The sequence below is a fragment of the Odocoileus virginianus genome, chromosome 4 (assembly GCF_023699985.2).
Source record: "Odocoileus virginianus isolate 20LAN1187 ecotype Illinois chromosome 4, Ovbor_1.2, whole genome shotgun sequence".
NCBI lineage: Eukaryota > Metazoa > Chordata > Mammalia > Artiodactyla > Cervidae > Odocoileus > Odocoileus virginianus.
This window is the reverse complement of record NC_069677.1, coordinates 74,952,089-74,975,365: the sequence shown is the minus strand read 5'-3', so window position 1 is coordinate 74,975,365 and position 23,277 is coordinate 74,952,089. Positions and strand designations below refer to the sequence as shown.

Here is a 23,277-nt window from a genome sequence, read left to right as displayed (position 1 = left end):
GTGGGTTGCAGTCCATGGGGTTGTAAAAGCATTAGATATGACTTAGAAACTAAACAACAACATTCTACTGAAATTACAGCCCTGAGACTCCTGTCCCTCAAACACACCCTATGCTTTCTAACTTCCACATGCTTACTTGGGCCAGGCCTTCTTTCAGGTGAAATTCTACCTGTCACTCCTAAGAAAATTTGTGTCTCTTAGCCACCTCCATTGAGAAGACTCTTCAACCACCTAATCAGGAATATCTCCTTCCTTTGACCACACACAGTAATTACTGTCTCTTCACCACTAACACTGCCCTTGCTTTTGTGACTCTATACTTCGAATGTGCTCAGCCACTCAATCATGTCCAACTCTTTGTGACCCTATAGACTGCAGTCTTCCAGGCTCCTCTGTCCATGGGATTTCCCAGGCAAGAAATGGGTTACTATTTCCTTTGCCAGGGGATCTTCCCAACCGAGGGATGGAGCTCACAGCTCCCGCATCTCCTGCACTGCAGGCAGATTCTTTTATTGCAGGCAGATTTTCTTACCACTGAGTCATTGGGGAAGGCTTTTGTGACTCCATACCATATAGAAAATTACTAGGTAGTATCTCAAGGATGCTAAACATGGAACTCTGCCCTGGATAGAAAATGACAGTAGATGACTTAAAAGACTCTCTTTAGCCCTCAGGGGGCATTGCGCAGTACATGATACACTGCAGTATCACTCTCAGGTGAAAAAGGATGCCTCATGTCTGCTATGGAGCAAAAGGCGTTAGATGCCTTTCTCTGATTTTCATTGCCATCAACTTTCTAAAAATATCCTCTAAAATCTTTCCCTTGAATACTGATTACTTATAAGATTTTGAGGAAGAATTTTTCAGTATCATCTCTTAAAATGATGTTAAGGACAGTTATTGAAATGCCTATGAAAACTGAGCTTAGTCTAAGCTAAGTCTCTCAAAACATGTTTGTACTCTGTTCAGGCACTCCTAACAGGGCCCTAATTATATTGAAATGCACACAATTCCTAGTAGAATAACACAAGCTTAAAATTCTTTTCAACTGAAGAAGAAAATAAGTCTTGAATTATAATGAATGAAATTCATTGTTTTCACTTGTTTTAAACTCAAGTGTTTTTTGTTACAGTTCAAATGATGTAAATATTGAATAAAAACTTTCCAAAAATTAATTTATTTTGAGAACTGACAAATCAAATCTATCATTTATAGGTTGGTAAAAAAAAAAAAAAAAAGCCTAGATAAATTACTCATACAAAAAGAAAAAATTCCCCCCAATTAGCCTGAAGGCCTTCAAATTTTCTAATGGCTTTAGTATTAAAATGACTATTTTCAACATTCCAATATCCAGTACTGTATGACTTACTACATGGGCAGAAAAAAAAAAGACAAATTGAAAGTCTACATATGTTTCCCATAATCTTTTATAACTATTTGGGAAATAGTTTGGGTATCCTAAATGTATCCTGAGTAGAAATTCATCTCATATATACTTAAGCAACCTCTGAAGTATGTAACTGACATTATTTACATTCTGTTTTTCATCTGCTTTGGATAAAGAAAACACAATGCTCTAAAACACAATGGCCCAAGGCCTTCATGAAAATATTTCCACTACAAAGAAAAAATGCCTAATTTTCTACCTACGGTTTAACACGTCTTATTTGCTGAGGATAGTTGCTTATCATACTTTGGTCACAGAATATGTATTTACCTTGCCAAATTTAAAATTTAAGCAGTCTAGTGATATCATTTAGATAAGACTCATAAAATCTTATACTAAAAAGAAGTCCATAAACATCTTGTGAAAAGTTGATAGGTCAAATGGAGAAAGAGTGGCAGAGCTGTATCTGCAATGGATGTCTCTTCCATAGCATTATTTTTCATATTATGACCCATTCAGTTCAGTTCAGTCACTCGGGGTGTTCGACACTTTGCAACCCCACTGACTGCAGCACGCCAGGCTTCCCTGTCAATCACCAACTCCCGAAGCTTGCTCAAACTCATGTTCATCCAGTTGATGATGCCATCCAACCATCTCATTCTCTGTCGTCCCCTTCTCTTACTGCCTTCAACCTTACCCAGCATCAGGGTTCTTTTCAAATGAGTCAGTTCTTCACATTAGGTGGCCAAAGTACCAGAGTTTCAGCTTCAGCATCTGTCTTTCCAATGAATATTCAGGATTGATTTCCTTGAGGACTGACAGGTTCAAACTCCTTGCAGTCCAAGGGACTCTCACTTGTCTTCTCCAATACCACAGTTCAAAAGCATCAATTCTTTGGCGCTCAGCTTTCTTCACAGTCCAACTCTCACATCCATGCATGACTACTGGAAAACCATAACTTTGACTAGATGTACTTTTGTTGGTAAAGTAACGTCTCTGCTTTTTAATATGCTGTCTAGGTTGGTCATGGCTTTTCTTCCAAGGAGCAAGCGTCTTTTAATTTCATGGCTGCAGTCACCATTTGCAGTGATTCTGGAGCCCCCCAAAATAAAGTCTGTCACTGCTTCCATTGTTTCCCCATCTATTTGCCATGAAGTGATGGGACTGGATGCCATGATCTTAGTTTTCTGAATGTTGAGCTTTAAGCCAACTTTTTTCACTCTCCTCTTTCACGTTCATCAAGAGGCTCTTTAGGTCTTTGCTTTCTGCCATAAGGTTGGTATCATCTGCATGTCTGAGGTTATTGATATTTCTCCTGGCAATCTTGATTCCAGCTTGTAATTCCTCCAGCCCAGCATTTCTCATGATATACTATGCATATAGGTTAAATAAGCAGGGTGACAATATATAGACAATATATTCCTTTCCCAATTTGGAACCAGTCTATTGTTCCACGTCCAGTTCTAACTGTTGTTTCTTGACCTGCGTACAGATTTCTGAGGAGGCAGGTCAGGTGGTCTGGCATTCCCATCTCTTGAAGAATCTTCCACAGTTTGTTGTGATCCACACAGTCAAAGGCTTTGGCATAGTCAATAAAGCAAAAATGGATGTTTTTCTGGAAATCTCCCGCTTTTTCGATGACCCAAATGGATGTTGGCAATTTGATCTCTGCTTACTCTGTTTTTTCTAAATCCAGCTTGAACATCTGGAAGTTCATGGGTCATGTACTGTTGAAGCCTGGCTTGGAGAATTTTGAGCATCACTTTGCTAGCATGTGAGATGAGTACAATTGTGCAGTAGTTTGAACAATCTTTGAGATTGCCTTTCTTTAGGATTGGAATGAAAACTGACCTTTCCCAGTCCTGTAGCCACTGCTGAGTTTTCCAAATTTGCTGGCATATTGAATGCAGCACTTTCACAGCATCATCTTTCAGGATTTGAAACAGCTCAAATGGAATTCCATCACCTCCAATAGCTTTGTTTGTAGTGATGCTTCCTAAGTCCCACTTGACTTTGGATTCCAGAATGTCTGGCTCTAGGTGAGTGTACACACCATCGTGGCTATCTGGGTCGTGAATATATACATATTTTTCCATTTATTTTTATTAATTGGAGGCTAATTACTTTACAATATTGTAGTGGTTTTTGCCATACACTGACATGAATCAGCCATGGATTTACATGTATTCCCCATCCCGATCCCCCCTCCCACCTCCTTCCCCACCCCATCCGTCTGGGTCTTCCCAGTGCACCAGGCCTGAGCACTTGTCTCATGCATCCAACCTGGGCTGGTGATCTGTTTCACCCTACATAATATACATGTTTCGATGCTGTTCTCTCGAAACATCCCACCCTCGCCTTCTCCCACAGAGTCCAAAAGTCTGTTCTGTACATCTGTGTCTCTTTCTCTGTTTTGCATATAGGGTTATCGTTACCATCTTTCTAAATTCCATATATATGTGTTAGTATACTGTAATGGTCTTTATCTTTCTGGCTTACTTCGTGAATATATTTTTTGTATAGTTCTTCTGTGTATTCTTGCCACCTCTTCTTAATATCTTCTGTTTCTGTTAGGTCCATACCATTTATGACCCATTAGTGTGTTTCATAAACTAATTCAACGGAATATGGCTAGCATTTTCCAAGAAATGAAAATAGATCAAAATAGAATACATTAGAATAGAATCAATGAAAAATATATGAATTCATGTAGTAAGGGAAACTATTTGTTTCTTGAGGCCTTTTTTCAATAATATATGTCCCTCCCCTCCTCATTGCCATAAATCCATCTATCCATGGACACACTAATACAACTACGTATGCTACATACTAGGTCACAATATAAAACATAGTTTTTACAATGAGTGGCAATAAAAGAAGTTTTAAAAAAAGACTATCAGTTTTATTTCCACAAAATTAAGCTACCTATGTAGCATGATGCAATAGCCATACATAAAGAGAAAAAATCTTTAGAAATTCTGTTCTGAATAGATTTATTTACTTTTATAATAGTCTTAACTATTGGAATAAAATGTAGTAAATCGATAAATCAGTGTTTTGAAGAGAGAAAACCATATCTGGGACAAGTTCAGAGCCATTATCAGAGGTTTATGGACCATGTTAATAATTCCCAAGAAATGAGAGCAAAGTCTAGTGTGGAAATACTTTGAGAGGCAACTAGGGTGTATTTTCTCTGACATCCAATATACCTGTTTTTGCACTTTCCTGCTTCATTAACTCTTTTTGTGACAGCTATTGTACCAAGGTCATAGAATAAGCACAAAAGGCAAAACTGAGGCCTAACTTGTACAGGACGCTCTGGGATATTATACAGTCATTCTTCTACTACAAATCAAATGCCAGGGCTTGATTGGAAGCATCAAAAGTAACCGGAGTAACCTGGGGTGGGTGGGGGGGGAGACAAAGACATTCTGAGGGTCTATCCCAGATCAACTGGAAACAGAATCTCCAGGAATGAAGTCCATGAATCTGGATTCTTTATAAGCTTCTTTGGGGGTTTCTTTGGCAAACTGGGTTTGAAAACACCTTCTAAAGAGTACATACCTAGTTTATTCTTCCCATATTGCCTTTTTAAAGAAAAGGCCTTCTGCCCTCCTGCCTTCATCGTTCCAATTTTTCATGCTAAAGTCCTTGAAAGTATCCTTGATTCTTCCATTAATACCCCAAAACCAACCAGGAAATCCTCTTGGCTCTGCCTTCAAAATACAGTTAGAATCTTTCACTGCTCACTCTTTCCACTGCTACTTCCCTGAACAAATCCCTATCATCGCTCAGGACCATCACAACAAGACTCCCTGCTTGTATCCTTCTCCTTTTGTTAATTCTCAACATGGTAGATAAAGGGATCCTTTAAAAACGGAAGAGACATCTTGTCATTCCTCTGCTCAAATGTCCACTTCATTAAACCACAAGCTGTCATCAGCCTGTTAAGTCCCAACACATAAGACCCTTTCCCTCTGATATCTTCTACTTCTCTTTCCCTGCCACAATAACCTCCTTGGTTATTCCTAAAATACCCCAATCACATTCATGCTTTAAGGCCTTTGTATTTTATGTTCTCTATGCTATGAAAACTCTTCCCCCAGATCTCAGCATGGCTGACTGTCTCACCCTCTTTAAGTCTTTACCGAATGTCAGTTTTTCAATAAGGCCTATCCTGTGCCTTTCATCTTAATAATAAATTGTAATACATATTCCCCATCTCTCAGCATTCCAGCACTTCCCTACCTTGCTGGGTTTTTTTTTCTTCCAAAGAACCTTTCATCTTCAAACTTACTGTAAAATTACTTATTTAATCTATCTGGTGTTAATTTTTGTTTGTTTCTATTAGAATGTCAGCTCCATGAGGGCAGAAAACTTTGTGTATTTTATTTCATGATTTATCCAGAGTTCCTAAAATGGTACTTAGCATATAGTAGGCAACTGATAAATAATGGGCAAGTAAATGGAGAGATAGTGAGGCTAACCAAAAGATCTAAAAACTATTCATTCTAATTAACCATAGATATATTTAATACTGAGTCAGAAAACTGGAAACCTTATAATGCCAATCCCTTTGATGGTAACTTCTATTCAATAATACTCAATGCAATGATGCTTAATAAAATAATAATACAATGAGAACATTAGATCCATTTTTTTAACATTTAAATGAAAGTAAAAAGTAAAATTACAAATTTATAAATCAATAACTTTGTGTAGAAAAATTTCCTTATCAAAAAATAGAGAAATTTTAAACACTGCTTAAAATATCTGAAAAAAGTTATGTTTTAAAATAATGTCGTAAATAAAATAAAATAAAATAAAATAATGTCGTAACCTGGTGCTTGACAGTTAAAGATATCTGGAGCAAAAAAGCATTTTCCAGTTTCTTCAGCAATGAAGGCATAGTCCACCTGGGTGAGACCGCTTATAGCTGGCAAAAACAAGTTCCAGAGGCCTTCTGCTTTGGCCATTTCCTGTCAAGATGATGAATATGCCAGAGTGACCATAATTTATCACAACCTAAAACAGTTTACTTTTAAAAGATATTGGTATTTATGCCTTTCAAACTTATGAAATTATTTCATTGTATCCTACAATGTGCAGAGTCATTAATTCATTATAAATCAACATTTTCTCAATGGTTAAATAAATGACTTTTTCACAAAGCTTCCTCATATTTGGTTGAAAAACTAAATTTACTTACTTGAGTGCTTCTTACTGAATCATAGCTATTATAAAATCTCTTCCATTTGAGTATAATTATGCCAAATACACTATTTTGTGCACTTCAATTTCTAACATGTGTTAACATTTGAAAACATGAAATTTGGATTAAGCCTATGTGGGACAAATACTCTGCCTCAACTTCAGTCTCAAGTGAGAGTGTTGATTGTATTTTTAATTTGAATAGCTATAAGAGGCTGTCTTCATTACATATCACACACAACACACTATGTAAACTAATTAGTATATTACAGATTCTATTTTTAAATTTTTTAAAAAGTATACTTGAATAACTATCCTCTACATATATAACAAAAGTTATAAGTGATGTAATTATCCTCTCCATATATAACAAGAGAAGAGACAATAAACTAAGTTCTCAAAAAAAAAACCTGCATATAAATTCTCCAATTTTAAGGTTCTCTTATTTTTCTTACCTTGAGTTTATCAATTACTAAAGGTTTTTTCCACTTGTCCACTGAATTTTCATTTTGAACACAGAACTCAATTACCTCCTAAAAGTATAAAAGGAAAAAAAAGTTCATTAGTTAGAGTTAAGAAAAGTAATGCCATAAGCTGCTAATATCCAAAGTAAATAAACATATTTAAGTGAAAAGCTCTTTCAGCTGCTATTGAATCAGGAAAATTTCTTTCTAAAATCAGACACAGAATTATAAAAAATTTTATAGTTTTTTTTGCATATCAGGCATCCTAGCTTTGGTAGAGGGAACTGGTGATCTCTGATCCCTCCTCTTGCCCTATTTGTGACATTTGGTTTTGCTTCCTGACTCCTGCCTATGTGGCCCATTGGAACCTAGGGCCCAGGCTAATACATATAATTATATGTGTAATATATAATCATATATAATATATAGTTATAATAAATAATACAATAGTTTATTCCTCACAAAATTATGCTGCCTTGCTATTACAGAATTAACTTTGAAAATCCTACACCAAGATTCAAGTGTTCCATTTTCAGTAAGATGGCATACTAGATGGTCATAGAATCCTCTCCCAGGGTAATACAACTAAAAATGCTGGGTAAAATATTAAAAATAATTAAAAAATACATGTACTAATACATAGCTGTACTGAAACAAAAATAAGGAAACTCCTCAGAGTCCAGGAATAAAATGCTTGACTTAGGTGTGAGTGAGCACTGGAACCAAGTTTGTCTGGAGGGTGTAGGCTGATCCATATTAGCCTAGATCCTAGTTTCCAATGGGCCACACAGGCAGGCAAAACCAAATGTCAGAAACAGGGCAAGAGGAGGGATCAGAGACCACCACTTGCGTGCATCAAAGCCAGGATGCCTGATCTGCAAAACCTAAGTGGAAAAAAGTAGAAAATAAAAACAAAAAGCTGAATAAAGGCCATTCACAGGATGGAACAGAAAAAAGAAACATTTCTAACCTGAAGCCTGTCTTCAATCAAGTTTGAGATCTGAATTCACAGACCTATGTGGCCCTAAAGATTCAAGTCAAAAATTAAGTTTACAGTGTTCCTGGTAACAGTGCCTGAAAGTACTGCAGAAGCAAAAGCAAATTCACTCTGGAGGAAAAGTTCTTTTTAAAAAGTCTTGACTAATCCCTGCAGATAAAAGTCCATTCCAAAGAACATGAGTCCAGAATGAAAAAACTAAACACTCAAGGTAACAAACCACCATTAGCAAGAATTAGCAAAAACAAAAGTTCAACAAAATAGAATCATACCCCCAAAGGCCACATGATTAAATACAGAATAAAAAGTATGTGTGTTCAATAGATTCCAAGAATAAAAGAAGGAATTAAGAGGCCGACAAAGGACTATCAAACTTGGGCAGACAAACCTGAGAAAGACTGAATACAACTCGAGGCAAAGAAAAACCATAGTAATTAAATTAAAAAACCCAATGGCAGTGATTCTCAAATTTTGGTGGGCATCAGCATCCCCTGATAAAACACAAGGGTCCAGGCTGTATCCTTCCTCGATGAGTCTACTTATGTATTCCTATTTTGTAATCTTAACTATCTTTCTAGGCAATTCTGACACAATCCAAATAATGAGATATACCCCTCTATGCAAGGTTGAAAGATGGACTAGTTACATTCAAATAATAATAAATTGAAAGAAGGATCTGAAGAAATTACTCCTTGAATGAAGCACAGAAATTCAATGGAAGGAAAATATGGGTGGTTAAAAGATACGATGGATACAGAGAGAATCATTACTTCCCTTTTCAGATCTGAAAAAAAAAAAAAAAAAGAAAAAAGAAAGAAAAATAAGCGTTTACTAGCAGATTCTCATTAAAGGATTTTGATCCAAGAAGGAACATCTACATTGTAAGAAGGAATAGTAAATAAATAAAGTGATAAATACAAGGATAAGTTGAAATTTAACAACTAGCTACATAAAAACAATAACAGTAATCTCTAATCTGTGAACTAAAATATTGGACTTTAAGGACATTGCCCAATATTTTGCTCTTAAAACAACTCTGAACTCATTTTCTACATATAGGCTAATAGAATTATTGAAGTAAGGCTATGAACATTGGTCAAAACTCTGTATTACAAAATTGTTTTCTAAAATTGTTCCACCAAATTACAGTCATATAAGTAAATATGCTAAAATGTTCCTTTTATTGAAGGATGGCTAGTCTAAAACTTCAAGAAGACAAAGGATGGCTCTTTCACAGGCACCACAATGAACAGTACTTGTCATTTCCATTGGGAAATAAGTTAAGTTGGAAGATTTCCTGTTTATGGTTGTTAATTATTAACATTTCCATCCCTCATGTTGCCATGGAATTAGTAATGCAATTGTGTTTGATATGAAATGTGTTATGTAATACACGTACAAATTCCCATCTGTGACTACCTCTGTTTGACTCCATAGTTGTGAGAAATTACACTATGCCATTTGTCAGTTCAGTTCAGCCACTCAGTCATGTCTGACTCTTTGTGACCCTATGGACTGCAAGACATCAGGCTTCCCTGTCCATCAACAACTCCTAGAGTTTGCTGAATCTCAAGTCCATAAAGTCTGTGATACCATCCTCTGTTGTCCCCTTTTTCTCCTGCCTTCAGTCTTTCCCAGCACCAAGTGAAAGTTAAAGTTGCTCGTCATGTCCACTCTTTGCGACACCATGGACTGAGGTCCATGGAATTCTTCAGGCCAGAATCCTGGAGTAGGTAGCCGTTCACTTCTGCAGGGGATCTTCCCAACGCAGGGATCGAACACAGTCTCCTGCATTGCAGGCAGATTCTTTACCAGTTGAGACACCAGGGAAGCCCTCCATCAGGGTCTTTTCTGATGAGTCAGTTCTTTGCAACAGGTGGCCAAAGTACAGGAGCTTCAGCTTCAGCATCAGTCCTTCCAATGAATATTCAGGACTGATTTCCTTTAGGATGGACTGGTTGGATCTCCTTGCAGTCCAAGGGACTCTCACTTGTCTTCTCCAACACCATAGTTCAAAAGCATCACCTCTTTGGCACTCAGTTTTCTTTATGCCATTTATATAATAATTTTAAAATTTGTATTATTTAATAGTGAAAAGTGAAAGTGGAAGTCACTCAGTCGTGTCCGATTCTTTGCGACCCCATGGACTGTATAATCCATGGAATTCTCCAGGCCAGAATACTGGAGTGGGTAGCCTTTCCCTTCTCCAGGAGATCTTCCCAACCCAGGGATCGAACCCAGGTCTCCCTCATTGCAGGCAGATTCTTTACCAGCTGAGCCACAAGGGAAGCCCAAGAATACTGGAGTGGGTAGCCTATCCCTTCTCCAGGGGATCGTCCCGACCCAGGAATTGTACCTGTGTCTCCTGCATTGGCAGGCGGATTCTTTACCAACTGAGCTATGAGGGAAGTATTATTTAATACTTCTGTTTAAAGTCTATTGATTAAAAAAAGTCTATTGATTTGGAATTTTGCAAAATCTATATGTTGCAAAGAGTTGGACAAGATTTAGCGACTGAACAACACAACATGTGGTATGGTAGAAGTCAGAATTAAAATAATATAAGTTATCTTTCTTTAAAGAATCTTTCTCTAATTCTTAAAGTATGAAAAAATAGTTTATTGATGGAAAAGGAAAACAGAAAATATGATTGGTGCCTGAGCAATTCTCCCCAGATATCACCTTTAATATTTAACTTTCTCATTCACTGAGAGAGACACTGCTTTGGAGTATGTTAGTTCATAGTCTTAAATCTGAACCTATAAATAATTTCACAATATAATACATTTTTCACTTTAAACTTAAGTCTGTTAGAAAAAAAAGAAGCAAGAATTCTTCCCTAATATATTATTAGATTCAGTAAAAAATATGCCTAATGTTACCATTATATTAAAAGTGTGTTCTCAAGTATGTCATGTTGCTAGTTTCTGTTTTACATGCTATTTTAAGACTCCTTATTCATTTTAAAGAAGAATTGCCTTTATTTCATTTCCTTTTTTCTTCCAGTTTTATTGAGATATAATTGACTTATAGCACTGTATATATTTAAGGTATACAGCATAATAACTTGACTAACATACATCATGAAATGATTATCACAATGTTTAGTGAATATACACATCTCATATAGATATAAAATTAAAGAAATATAAAAAATTTTTTCTTTCACACATAACTGTAAGTTGTATTTATCATGCTGTATATTACATTCCTAGTTATTTATCTTATAACTGGAAGTTTATACCTTTTGATTATCACCAATTCTCTCTCCCTCCCCTCCAAGAAGAATCACCTTTTAACATGTTAATGGATAATGGGTTGTTATGTTCTTACTTTATGATATCCATACAATTTTAAAAGGTCATTAGAAGGGCATAAATTGAACCTTATTTTTTTCCTGTTATAAGTTGGGAAGATATATAAAGTATTAAGAGAAAATCATCAGGAGTCTTACTACTAAAGATATCTAATATTAAGTTATTGTATTATATGATACAATCTTATTTTCTAGATATGACTGTTCTAGTTTTTATAAATACAGTTATAATCATAGTGGACAGAATTTTATAGGTTTTCTCTCCTTCCATTTTGAAAAAGCTAATTACTTTTCTCCAAGCATCATTTCAAATGCATGTGTTCACAGATAGGGATTAGTACTGTTCAGAATATTCTACAGGATAAAACATTTACAGAGGTTAGTACAAGTTTTTAAAGGAAGGAAAAGCTCTCATTAGATATATTCTAAATTTGAAAAATCTGCAAACAGAAAATGGTTATGGCCTTCCTTGCCACACAAAATGTTGACATTCTTTCCTTTAAAACTATACATTGCTTTTTCTAAATTTATCACAAAACATTTTATTGAAAATTATTTAAAAATATTTTAGTAGCTGCATGAGATGAGGTTCAGCAGATGTATCATGATCCAACTAGTAACACCTCTTCTGTGCTTCCCTTGATTGCTCATTTACATTTAGGAATGAAAGAACAAGGCTACTTGGTTTCCTCTGCCAGTTGACTCTCCTTTGAATAAATCAGGTAGGCTGATAGGCCAGTTGAGGTCTACACCAAATCCCACACTGGGGAAAAAAAAGTGGAGAACTCTTCTCTGGAGCACTAACCATCATTTGAAGCACTGGTTTTTTGGAAACAGATCATCTTCTTTCTTAGAGTACTCTGGCAGCCTTTTGTATGGAGCAATCACTGCTGCTACCCAGGAGTGTTAGAAACCAGCCCAAGCAGCCCACATATCACAGGTTTATTCTTCAATCAGATTTCTCTTCCTCTTCATAAAGGCAATCATAGGGGGTCCATTGTAAAAAGAAAAAATTGGTTACCATCTGCATTAACGACCTCTCTCACTTTGAAATTCTCTTGAAATGTGGCTGTTAAGGTTTAGTCTTTGGTATGATCCATTCTGCTTTCCAAATCCAATTTCCATTCTTTTTTTCAAAACCTTTAGTCCTCTAATGTGTACTTCTCCTATTTTTGTGCTTTTAAAAATACAGTTAAAAAAATTATTGTTAATTCAAGGGGATTTTATTCATCCAAGATTTCAGTCTGCCATCTTCAACTCAAAGTGTTGTATTTTCTTTTAATACCTCAAAGTTCAGAATTTTATTTTTAAAAATTTTAATTTTACAGGGGGTATAGTTGATTTACAATGTTGTGTTAGTTTCAGGTTTACAGCAAAATGCTTCAGTTATACATATTCTTTTTCAGTCCCATATTGGTTATCAAAGAGCAGTGAGTAGGGTTCGCTTTGTTTTACAGTAGGTCCTTGTTGATGATATATTTTATAGATAGTAATATATATGTGTTAATCCCAAACTCTTAATTTATCTCTCTCCTTCACCTTTCCCCTTAGGTAAACATGTTTGTTTTCTAAGTCTGTGAATCTGTTTCTGTTTTATAAATAAGTTCATAAGTTCATTTGCATTATATTTTCAGATTCAACATATTAGTGATATCATATGACATTTGTCTTTCTCTGTCTGACTTATTTCACTTAGTATAATAATCTCTGGGCCCATTCAGGTTGTTGCAAATGGCATTATTTCATTTTTTTTTATGACTTAGTAATATTCCATTGTATATATGTACCACATCTTCTTTATCCATTCATCTGTTGATGGATATTTAGGTTGCTTCCATGTCTTAGCTATTGTAAATAGTGTTGCTATGAACATTGGGGAGTATCTATCTTTCAGAATTAGAGCTTCTCTGAATATATGCCCAGGAGTGGGACTGCTACATCATAGGGTGGCTCTACTGTTAGTTCTTTAGGGAATCTCCATACTGTTCTCCATAGTGGCTGCACCAATTTGCATTCTCACCAACAGTGTAGGAAGTTCCTGCTTTCTCCATACCCTCTCCACAATTTACTGTTTGTAGATTTTGACTGCCATTCTTACTGGTGTGAGGTGATACTTCACTGTAGTTTTGATTTGCATTTCTCTAATAAAAGTAGTGATATTGAACATATTTTTATATGCTTTTCAGCCATGTTTTCTTTGGAGAAATGTCTACTTAGATCTGCCTATTTTTTGATTGCATTGTTTGTTTCTTTGCTATTGAGCTGCACGAGCTGTTTGTGTATTTTGGAGGTTAATACCTTGTTGGTTGCATCATTTGCAAATATTTTCTTCCATTCCGTGAGCTGTCTTTTCGTTTTATGGTTTTTTCCTTTGCTGTGCAAAAGCTTTTAAGTTTAATTAGGTTCCAATTGTTTTTGTTTTTATTTTCATCCTCTAGAAGGTGGATCCAAAAGGATATTGCTGAAATTCATGTCAGACAGCGTTCTGCCATGTTTTCCTCTATAAGATTTATAGTACCGTCTTACATTCTGGTCATCAAAAGTTCAGAATTTTAAACCTCAAAATTGTATATATACTAATTAGAGCAGAAAATCTGCAAAGTAATACCTTAACCACTGACCACATATAAGGAGTGACTATTTTGGAAAGCACTTCTTCATATTAAGTTATATTCCACACTGTGAGCCAAGCTCATCTCACTCCACATCTTCACTAAAAATACTATAATTATTCATATAATTCAATCAACAAATGTAACTGCTCTATAAACACATATCAACACTGAAAATTTTTGTTGAAAGAATTTTAGTCTTTTTCAGTTTTCTATTTAATTTTTTCTCACCAAGCTCTAGAGCTCTCAGAATCACAGATTTAAATGGGAATTTATTATGTATATAATCATACCTAGTCATACTGTAGATAAAGAAATTGGGCCTCTGAGAGATAAAGTTATTTGTCCAAGACAACCTAATTTGAGGCAAGAATGCCTTATAAAGTCATAATAGTTTTTATCTTTTCTTCACAGCATTTATCAACTCTTAATGCCTTTCTTTCATGCTAAAGTATAAACTCTGTAGGAGTACAAAATCCTGTCTTCTTATTCTTCCTTTTACTTTCAATGGTTTGCTAGGTGCCTAACCAATTACTTGGTACCCAATTATTATTTGTTAACTGAATGAATGTGTCACATTACTTGTCTACTCTCAGTGGATTTACTGAAACTTAACACCTTAGAATAGGAGCTTGTGAGGGAAACAGTGGTAGTATCCATGTACAGTTTCAAATGATATACAAAATTTTCTGGGTATGCCCTTTTTGTTTAAGATAAAGTCCTTTTAATTTTTAAAGGGGCTCATACAGAAAAAAAGGCTGAAAGTCACTGCCTTAGGAAAAGACCCTCAAAGTAATGTTTTATTCTATTCAAAGATCTTAACTTTACAAACAGCTAATTCCCTTTGACTTAGTTTTAATTCCACAGATTTATGTGGCATTCCCTTGGCATATTTTAGAAGCGTGGCATCTTTCAGCATTAGGCTCTGTAGCAGTTCAGTGCTAAGGTGAGAAGGGGCATCTAGGTAAGTATTGACTACAAAGAAATGATACCAGGGTACTCCTAGAAGAAGAGGTAACAGAAGTAATTCACCAATAGTCTTGAAGCACAAATACATACTGTTGATTTATAGAATACTTACCTTTTCCACTGGGAGGATATGTTGTTTCATGAACTGCTTCACCCTAATAAGAACTTCCTGACCTGTCCGTGTCTGTACAAACAACTGACGGGCAGTATTAGTCTGTGGAAGTGCAGTGCTGAAAGATCTTTATTAAAAAAAAATTACAAAGAAGAAAAAAGTTACAAAGATGTCCAAAGTCATTATTACAGATTTCTGAATAGAATGTGAAGTCTTCCCACAATTCCCCAAAAACATCTCTCAGAAAGAGCTTCCGTATTTTGGAGCTTTTTTTTTTTTTAATCTTTCATGGTTATGGGAGGAATGCAGAATCACTTTATTTTGAACATTAAACTTTAGTGCTTAAAGCACTTTTTGGAGAAAAGATAGCCTGGCATGACCTCAATCAATGGGAGTTTAAAATCTTTATTGAATTCACCCATCAAAATCTCTAAACAAGAAGGCAAAGAAATTGGACACAAATAGGATTAGACACTCCTAGTATATGCCTAACAAATACAACTGCAGGATGTCATTATAAGTAAGATCTTTAAAGATCATGATGAAGAGAAGCACCGTCATTTATTATGTTACAGAGATCACAAATGTTCATGTATAAGATGAAGTGTAAAATACAACGGTGCTAAGGTGATGTCAGGCTTCCCTGGTGGCTCAGACAGTAAAGAATCTGCCTACAGTGCAGGAGCTCTGGGTTCAGTCCCTGGGTCGGGAAGTTCTCCTGGAGAAGGAAATGGCAACCCACTCTAGTATTCTTGCGTGGAGAATTCCATGGACAGAGGAGCCTGGAGGGCTACAGGTCACGGTGTCATAAAAAGTCAGACACAACAGAGCAACTAACATTCACTTTCAAGGTGATGTCATGGAAACTTGTGACTTGGGCAAAATTTCCAGGGGCAACATCATTCATGCATTCAGTAAGTGCTATGTATCACACTGTTGTGTTTTTTTTTTTTTTCTAACTTTTATTTTACATTGGAGAGTAGTTGGTTTACAATGTGTTAGTTTCAGGTATACCAAAGTGATTCAATTATACACATACATATAGTTATTCTTTTTCAGATTTTTTCCCCATAAAGCTTATGGGAATACTGAGTAGAGTTCCTTCCATTATACAGCAGGTCCTTATTTATTAACTTTTATTTTACATTGGAGAGTAGTTGGTTTACAATGTGTTAGTTTCAGGTATACCAAAGTGATTCAATTATACACATACATATAGTTATTCTTTTTCAGATTTTTTCCCCATAAAGCTTATGGGAATATTGAGTAGAGTTCCTTCCATTATACAGCAGGTCCTTATTGATTATCTATTTTATATATTGTAGTGTGTATATGTTAATTTCAATCCCCTAATTTACCCTCCCCCTGCATCACACCTGTTAGATGGAGGTATGGTTTGAAAAAGTATATTAGATGCCTCAGAAGTGCCCCACTAATGGACATCATATGAATTAAAAGATGCTTATCTGAGTTTCATGCAATTTGATGGTGGAAGAGAGCAACATTTTTAAACTTAATAAATCATCTTATATAATACATAATTTTAAATAGGTATATGTAAGTGACAAACATTAGAAGGGAACATATCAGAATTTTATCAATATCCTTAAAATAATTCAACTTGGCAAAAGAGAAAAACCTTTTAATATTAAATTGATATTTCTTTATATGTGAAGTCAACTTATTTTCAAGCATAAAAGAGATTTACAAAAAAAAAAAAAAAAAAAGAATAACCATGGTTGGCAGCAGTAATCCTTGTGTTGTAAGCAATAAAAACAATCCCTATCTTTCTAAAGCTTATGACCCTCACATACCTAATAAAGACTTTATTTGAGTTAACCACGGAATCTATATTTTGCTTACCTTTTTGAGAGCCGCAATCCAGTTTCTGCCAGAGGTTGCACAGTGTTGGCATATTGAAAGCTATTTTCTGATGCATTATTTCCCAGAAGATATCTATTATAAATTCCCTATAAGTAAATTAACATAAAGTGATTAAAATTCAATGGAAACTATTCTTCAGCTATCCAGTCTTTCCAGTTTTCCAGCTATGTGAATCACAAAACTTACAAAGTACTAAGATATAAATCTGACTATCAATTCTATTAATTTACATGCAGGAAAAATTATGCCAGTCCAAATGAAAGTATGACATGCTTATCATCTAGTTAACACACTCTCATCATAACAGAATTATAGCTGGAAATCAAACCAAACTTCAAAATTACTTTAGCAGTTACCAAAGATACCATTTTGGCAAGTTATATCATCTCTAAAGATCACTGTTCTATCTTCATAGTGGAGCAAAAAAAAAACTAAAGAAATCAAAATAAAATTAAAAATTATAAAACCAAAAAGAAGACAGTGAAATGACTTCTAAGAATATTTTATCTCATTTTTTGGACCTTTAATTTAGGTGAAACTATTCTCCTTTGAACAGTGTTAGTGGAATGCTCAACTTTTTTTTTCTTACCTCTCCATGTTCTGTGCTTCCAACATAATATATTCTCTGGTTCCCTGCCCTAAACAATATCAACTGAATTTCACTAGTTTACTTCTTTATGTAATTCTTTGTACAATATTAACACTGTAACAGTCTTTCCATCATTTCCAATTTCACATTTCTAGTTAGAATGGAATGTTTATGATCATCTCTAAAGTTACTACTATATAGTTTATGACATATAGTAGTTAATGACATATTAATTTCAATCATAAACCATGTCAAGTTTTCATTTGAAATGAAAATCCACTTTAAATTGACAGCCTATTTGGTATCTTTTTTGTGGAAAGTGACATATAGAAACACACCATAAACCTTATTATGAGAAATCCATCCAAGCAACAAGATTAACTAATATGAGTAATATGATTCTAAACTACAGGATGAGATATAACACAACAACTTCTTAGAAGATATTTCAGGTATTGGAGGACAGCATGGACTCTGAGGACAGGGAAAAATAACCATAATTTTCCTTAATCTTTCTTTTCCCGTTCCTTTTGTTTCTAAAATCTCTTATTTACTTCTTCTTCCTATAAATCCTAACCCCTTGTTAGTGACAAAGCATTTTAATTTCTTAAATAAACAAAGATTCAAAGTTAGGTTAATGAAGAATTAGTTTAATGAGGTAGTATAATGAAGAATGCATTTGTTTAAACTGTAAATTAAAAAAAAACTGTATTTATGTTCAATTTTCTCTCAAAATTTATCATATTATTAGGAAAACAGACAATTTTGCTTATCTTCACTCAAAAACATAATTAAGAGGCTTCTGTATGCTAGGTACTGTGCTAGGCTTTGGGAAATATAATAATTCTTTCCTCACCATCAGCTCTGATTAATAAATGCCTTTACAATCTGAATCAGATGTCACATTAGGAGTTTAGCTCTTTCTTATATTGATATTCAGGAAATAACCAATTTTCACATGCTTTTCTTATTTTTGTCATTATGTCTTTTTCTCTCCCTTCCTCGATCTTTTTGGTCTATTATACTACATTTGTTACTCAACTTTTTCCCTTGCAAATTCCTATTCTGTAAACTCTGAATTTATATTTATCCATGTTTGGTATTTGTCATTGTGGAAAATAAATTGATCTAAAGATACTAGTATAAGGGAATTCTCTGGTCCAGTGGTTAAGATTCTGTACTTCCACTGCCAGGGGCCTGGGTTCAATCTCTGGTTAGGGAATTAAGATTCCACAAGCCAAGTGACTATGTGGCCAAAAAAAAAAAAAAAAAAAAAAAGAATGTAAAACCCCTCAAAACCAAAAGTATTTTCAAGAAATGCATGTTAAAAAATTAATTACCTGTGTTATTCCAGCCATTTTGAAATATGAAAGGGCAAGAAAGAAATTCCAGTTAGGAAGATTAGAATTAATTCCCCTGCAGCGGCAATATATTGAAATCAGTTCTTCCATTGATGGTATCCCTATAAAAACAGTACATACTATGAACTTTAATAAAAATGTCAGGGTGAATAATTTTAAATGTCATATTACATATAAAATTGAATATAAAACCACTTTTCTACAAAGCAAAACATGCTCCAAATATTTATTTCCAAAAGAATAGTATATAGAAATGATTATATTTTGTCACAAATTACTAAAAGTGGAATGGCACACTTTAAAAAAATTGATAAAGATGACTTAAAAACATTTCAAACAAAACTGTTTGTTTCAAAACAAATAAAACATTCAAACAAATAAAAGCTGTTTATCTAAGATTATAAAATTATCTTTTGTTAATTATGGAGAGAAATAAAGACAATTTTACCTTAATAGAAATTTAGGCAACATTATGTTTTCATACCTATGTTTTCTTGAAACTGATGGCTTTGATTTCCCACTGAAGCAGTCCTTGGCCAAAAGTAGAACATGGAGAGATAAGCCAAGTCTGATAAAGGATGACCAATGGTTGAAAGCTCCCAATCCAGCACAGCTACAACTCGAGACTGTAATTAAAAATAAAAAGATTTTAATATATTAAATCCAAAACAACTAAAATAAGGATATAAATGAATAGAATATATTGAAAATCATATTTTCCATCAAAAGCAAATGTGAAGCTATAGTTTGCAGTCTTTACCTACAGTGGCACAATTCACTTATCAAATAACTAATTTTAATAGCATTGAATGAGTAAAGCCAAGTCCCCTGCTTCCATGATTGGCCCTCAGTTCTTCATTTTACTTTACGTAGCCTTAACATGTCTACTAAAGAGCAGAGGCAAGAGCAGTTGAAAATATTCAACTGGAAGTTAACTATGGTAAAAGAAGAAATTCTAACAATTACTCATAATTTAAGAATCTATGCTCTAATAATGAATCTAGCAACATGACAAATATTACACTCCTATGGCAACAGTGGGCTTCCCTTGTAGCTCAGTCGGTAAAGGATCTGCCTGCAGTGCAGGAGACCCGGGTTTGATCCCTGGGTTGGGAAGATCCCCTGGAGAAGGAAACGGCAACCCACTCCAGTATCCTTGCCTGGAAAATCTCATGGACAGAGAAGCCTGGTGGGCTGCAGCCCACGGGGTTGCAAAGAGTTGGACACAACTGAGTGACTAACACACACACACACACGGCAACAGTAATTTTTTAAAGTAAGTTATTTCATGCTACAGATACAAAAAGGTAATTGTTATAAAAGATGCTGCTTGTTTTATGAATGCAAAATCAATCATCATATAGCAACATGATAAAAGAGTTGTGTAATTTGGAATCAATAACACAGCTTTCCTCATTCTATTTTGTAACAATATATATCAAGAGAATATATAGATTTTTATGTTAGGAACATAGGGCATTCAACTGAAAATACAAGCAATCTGCAGAATAATATGTGTACTATGTTTCTATTTAAATAAAAAGGTTGCAAATGAATACTCAAAGTTGAAAGACTACACACCAAGCTGATAACAATGACTATGGTTACTTCTAGAGACTGAGGTAGGAGGGATGGGATATGGGAGGAGGCACTCCATTGGAGGGTCTGTACAGGAAGAGTAACTAAATAGGATTTGTATTTTAAGGTCACTCTAGCTGCTATGTTTTGAATAAACTAGGAGGGCAAAGAGGAGACTGCAGCAACAATTTAGCCAAGATTATCTACGCCAGATAAAACAGTGCAGTTCATTTAGGCAATGCAAATTTTTGCATTTCATGCCTTTATATATCTGTGTATGTGTTTGTACTCCCTTACTTCGGTCACATACTGGAACACATTATTGTAGCTTTAAGGAAAAATATGGTCTGTGGAATCACACAGACCTGAATTCAAATCCTAGCTCTACAATTTAGTAAAAGAAAGTGAAACTTGTTCAGTCATGTCTGACTCTTGCGATCCCATGGACTATACATTCCATGGAATTCTCCAGGCCAGAATACTGGAGTGAGCAGCTGTTCCCTTCGCCAGGAGATCTTCCCAACCCAGGGATTGAACCCAGGTCTCCTGCACTGGTGGTGGATTCTTTACCAGCTGAGTCATGAGGGAAGCCCTCCATTATTTACTGGCTGTGTAATTCTGGACAGTTAACTCTGCAATTCCGGGCTCGTTAACATTTCTGATTTTCAATTTAAGTAACCATAACATATCTTGTGTAGAGTTAGTGTGAATATGAAGTAAAGGTAGGTAGTATGTCCATTTTGTTTATCAGAGTCTATTTAAGTACCTAGCACACAGTAGGTGACTAAAATGTATTTATTCAATGAATAAGTACAGAGCCTGGCATATAACAGGCAATAAAATTTTTTTCTATTATGATTATGGAAAAATTTATCACTACTTCCTCCATGATGTGACTTGATAAGACTTTTTATGGTTGTGATTACACTGAATTATCAGTTAAATCTGCTTTTAAAAAAGGACTGGATGCATTTTTGTCTATACCATTCTGTTTCTTTGCTCCTAATATCCAAAGAAAATTAGCCCTTCCTCAGCACAACTAGTCTATGGGCTTCCCTGGTGGCTCAGTTGATAAAGAGATGCTTGCAATACAGGAGACCCAGGTTCGATCACTGGTTTGGGAAGATGTGCTGGAGAAGGAAACAACAAACCACTCCAGTATTCTTGCCTTGGAAAATCCCATGGACAGAGGAGCCCACAGTCCATAGGGTCACAAGAGTCAGACATGACTGAGCGACTAAACCTAATCCAGTACAACAGAAGCTTCATTTTGTTGATAATCAGTCACAATGTTTATAGTGCATGTAGATTAAAAACAAACTAGCCACAACTGGGTTGATTCCAAGTATATATCAACAGATAACTGGTTTAAAAAGACATGGTATATACCCAAGGGAATATTACTCAACCATAAAAAAGAATACAATATTGTCATCTGTAGCAACAGGGAGAGATTTAAGGAATATTTGCTGAGTAAAATAAGTCAGACAGAGAAAGACAAACACTGTACGAAATAATCTACATGTGGAATCTAAAAAGTAACACAAATGCATGCATATATAAAACATAACAGACACAGACACAGAAAACAAACTTGTGGTTAGCAAAGGGGAAAGGGGAGGGGGAGGCACAGATGAGGGATGTGGGATTAACAGATACAAACAGTAATTTATATATAAAACAGATAAGCAACCAGAATATATTGTATAGCACAGAGAATTATACCCACTATCTTATAATAACCTATCAGGGATGAGTTCACCTCCTCTCATGAGTACATCAAAATAACAATGATAAGCAGAACAACCACTGGTGAAAAAGACGAGAACCTACCAGAAAAGATCCTCTACAATTAAAGACATAAGAAGGAACCACATCAGGGTGAGTAGGACAGGTGGATTTGCAATATAGTTAAGTCCCATACCCCTAGGTGGATATCCACAAACTGGAGAATAATTCCACAGCAGAGGTTCTCCCACAAAAGTATGAGGTCTGAGCCCATGTCAGGCCCCCCATTCTAGGGGTCCTGTACCAGGAAGATGAACCCTCAGAGCATTTATTTGGCTTTGAAGGTCAATGGGGCTTAATTTTGGAAGGTACCAGAGCACTGGGGAAAATACAGACTTCACTTGTAAAGGGTGCCCACAAAATCTCACATGTTCCAGTATCTCAAAATTAGTCATAATTTGATAGGGACCTGGGTCAGCTCTAACTGCTAGTTTTGGAGAGTCTCCCAGAGAGGTAGGAGGCAACCGCAGCTCACCCTGGGGACACAGACACCAGTGGCAACCATTCTAGGGAGCTCCTTCTACCACGTGGACATTGGTGTTGGCAAGTATCATTGTGGAATCCTCCCTCTAGTTAGCCCTGGGACCCAGCCATGCCCCCAGAAACTATAGGACACCTCAGGCCATGTAACTAACTGGGCCACTCATCAGCAGACAGGCTGCCTGAAGACCCCATGAGTCTGTAGCTGCCTCAGGACACAACCCTTACCACCAGAGGGCCCAGGACCTTCCTTCACCCACCATGGGCAGGCACCAGATGCAAGAAAGCCACAATCCTGCAGTCTGCAGACCCAGATCATTGACCAAAAGGCCAGACACTGTCCTGGGACAAACTTAGCCCTGGCTCTGCCCACTAGCAGGCCAATTCAAGCTTCTGGATACCCCAGGCTCTGTGTCAGAAACCCACCTACCACTAGCAGTAATCTGACACCAGCTCTAGAATTCCTGGATCCTTCAACTAGACTCCAAGACCTGCTCTGCCTTCCAGTAGTTCGGAAATAACCGCAGGA

At 35.7% G+C, this 23,277-nt stretch overlaps 1 protein-coding gene across 1 annotated transcript in view; it reads right to left on the bottom strand.

Moving 5' to 3' along the window:
* ACAD11 (acyl-CoA dehydrogenase family member 11) overlaps positions 1-23,277 on the bottom strand; it is a 95,168-nt gene that overhangs the window by 30,137 nt on the left and 41,754 nt on the right. The window contains exons 6-11 of the mRNA XM_020893075.2: positions 19,387-19,528; positions 18,882-19,003; positions 16,932-17,038; positions 15,069-15,195; positions 7,054-7,131; positions 6,228-6,366 (exon numbers count right to left, since the gene is read on the bottom strand). Of these exons, the coding sequence (XP_020748734.2) occupies positions 6,228-6,366; positions 7,054-7,131; positions 15,069-15,195; positions 16,932-17,038; positions 18,882-19,003; positions 19,387-19,528 (715 nt within the window). The remainder of the gene's footprint in view (positions 1-6,227; positions 6,367-7,053; positions 7,132-15,068; positions 15,196-16,931; positions 17,039-18,881; positions 19,004-19,386; positions 19,529-23,277) is intronic.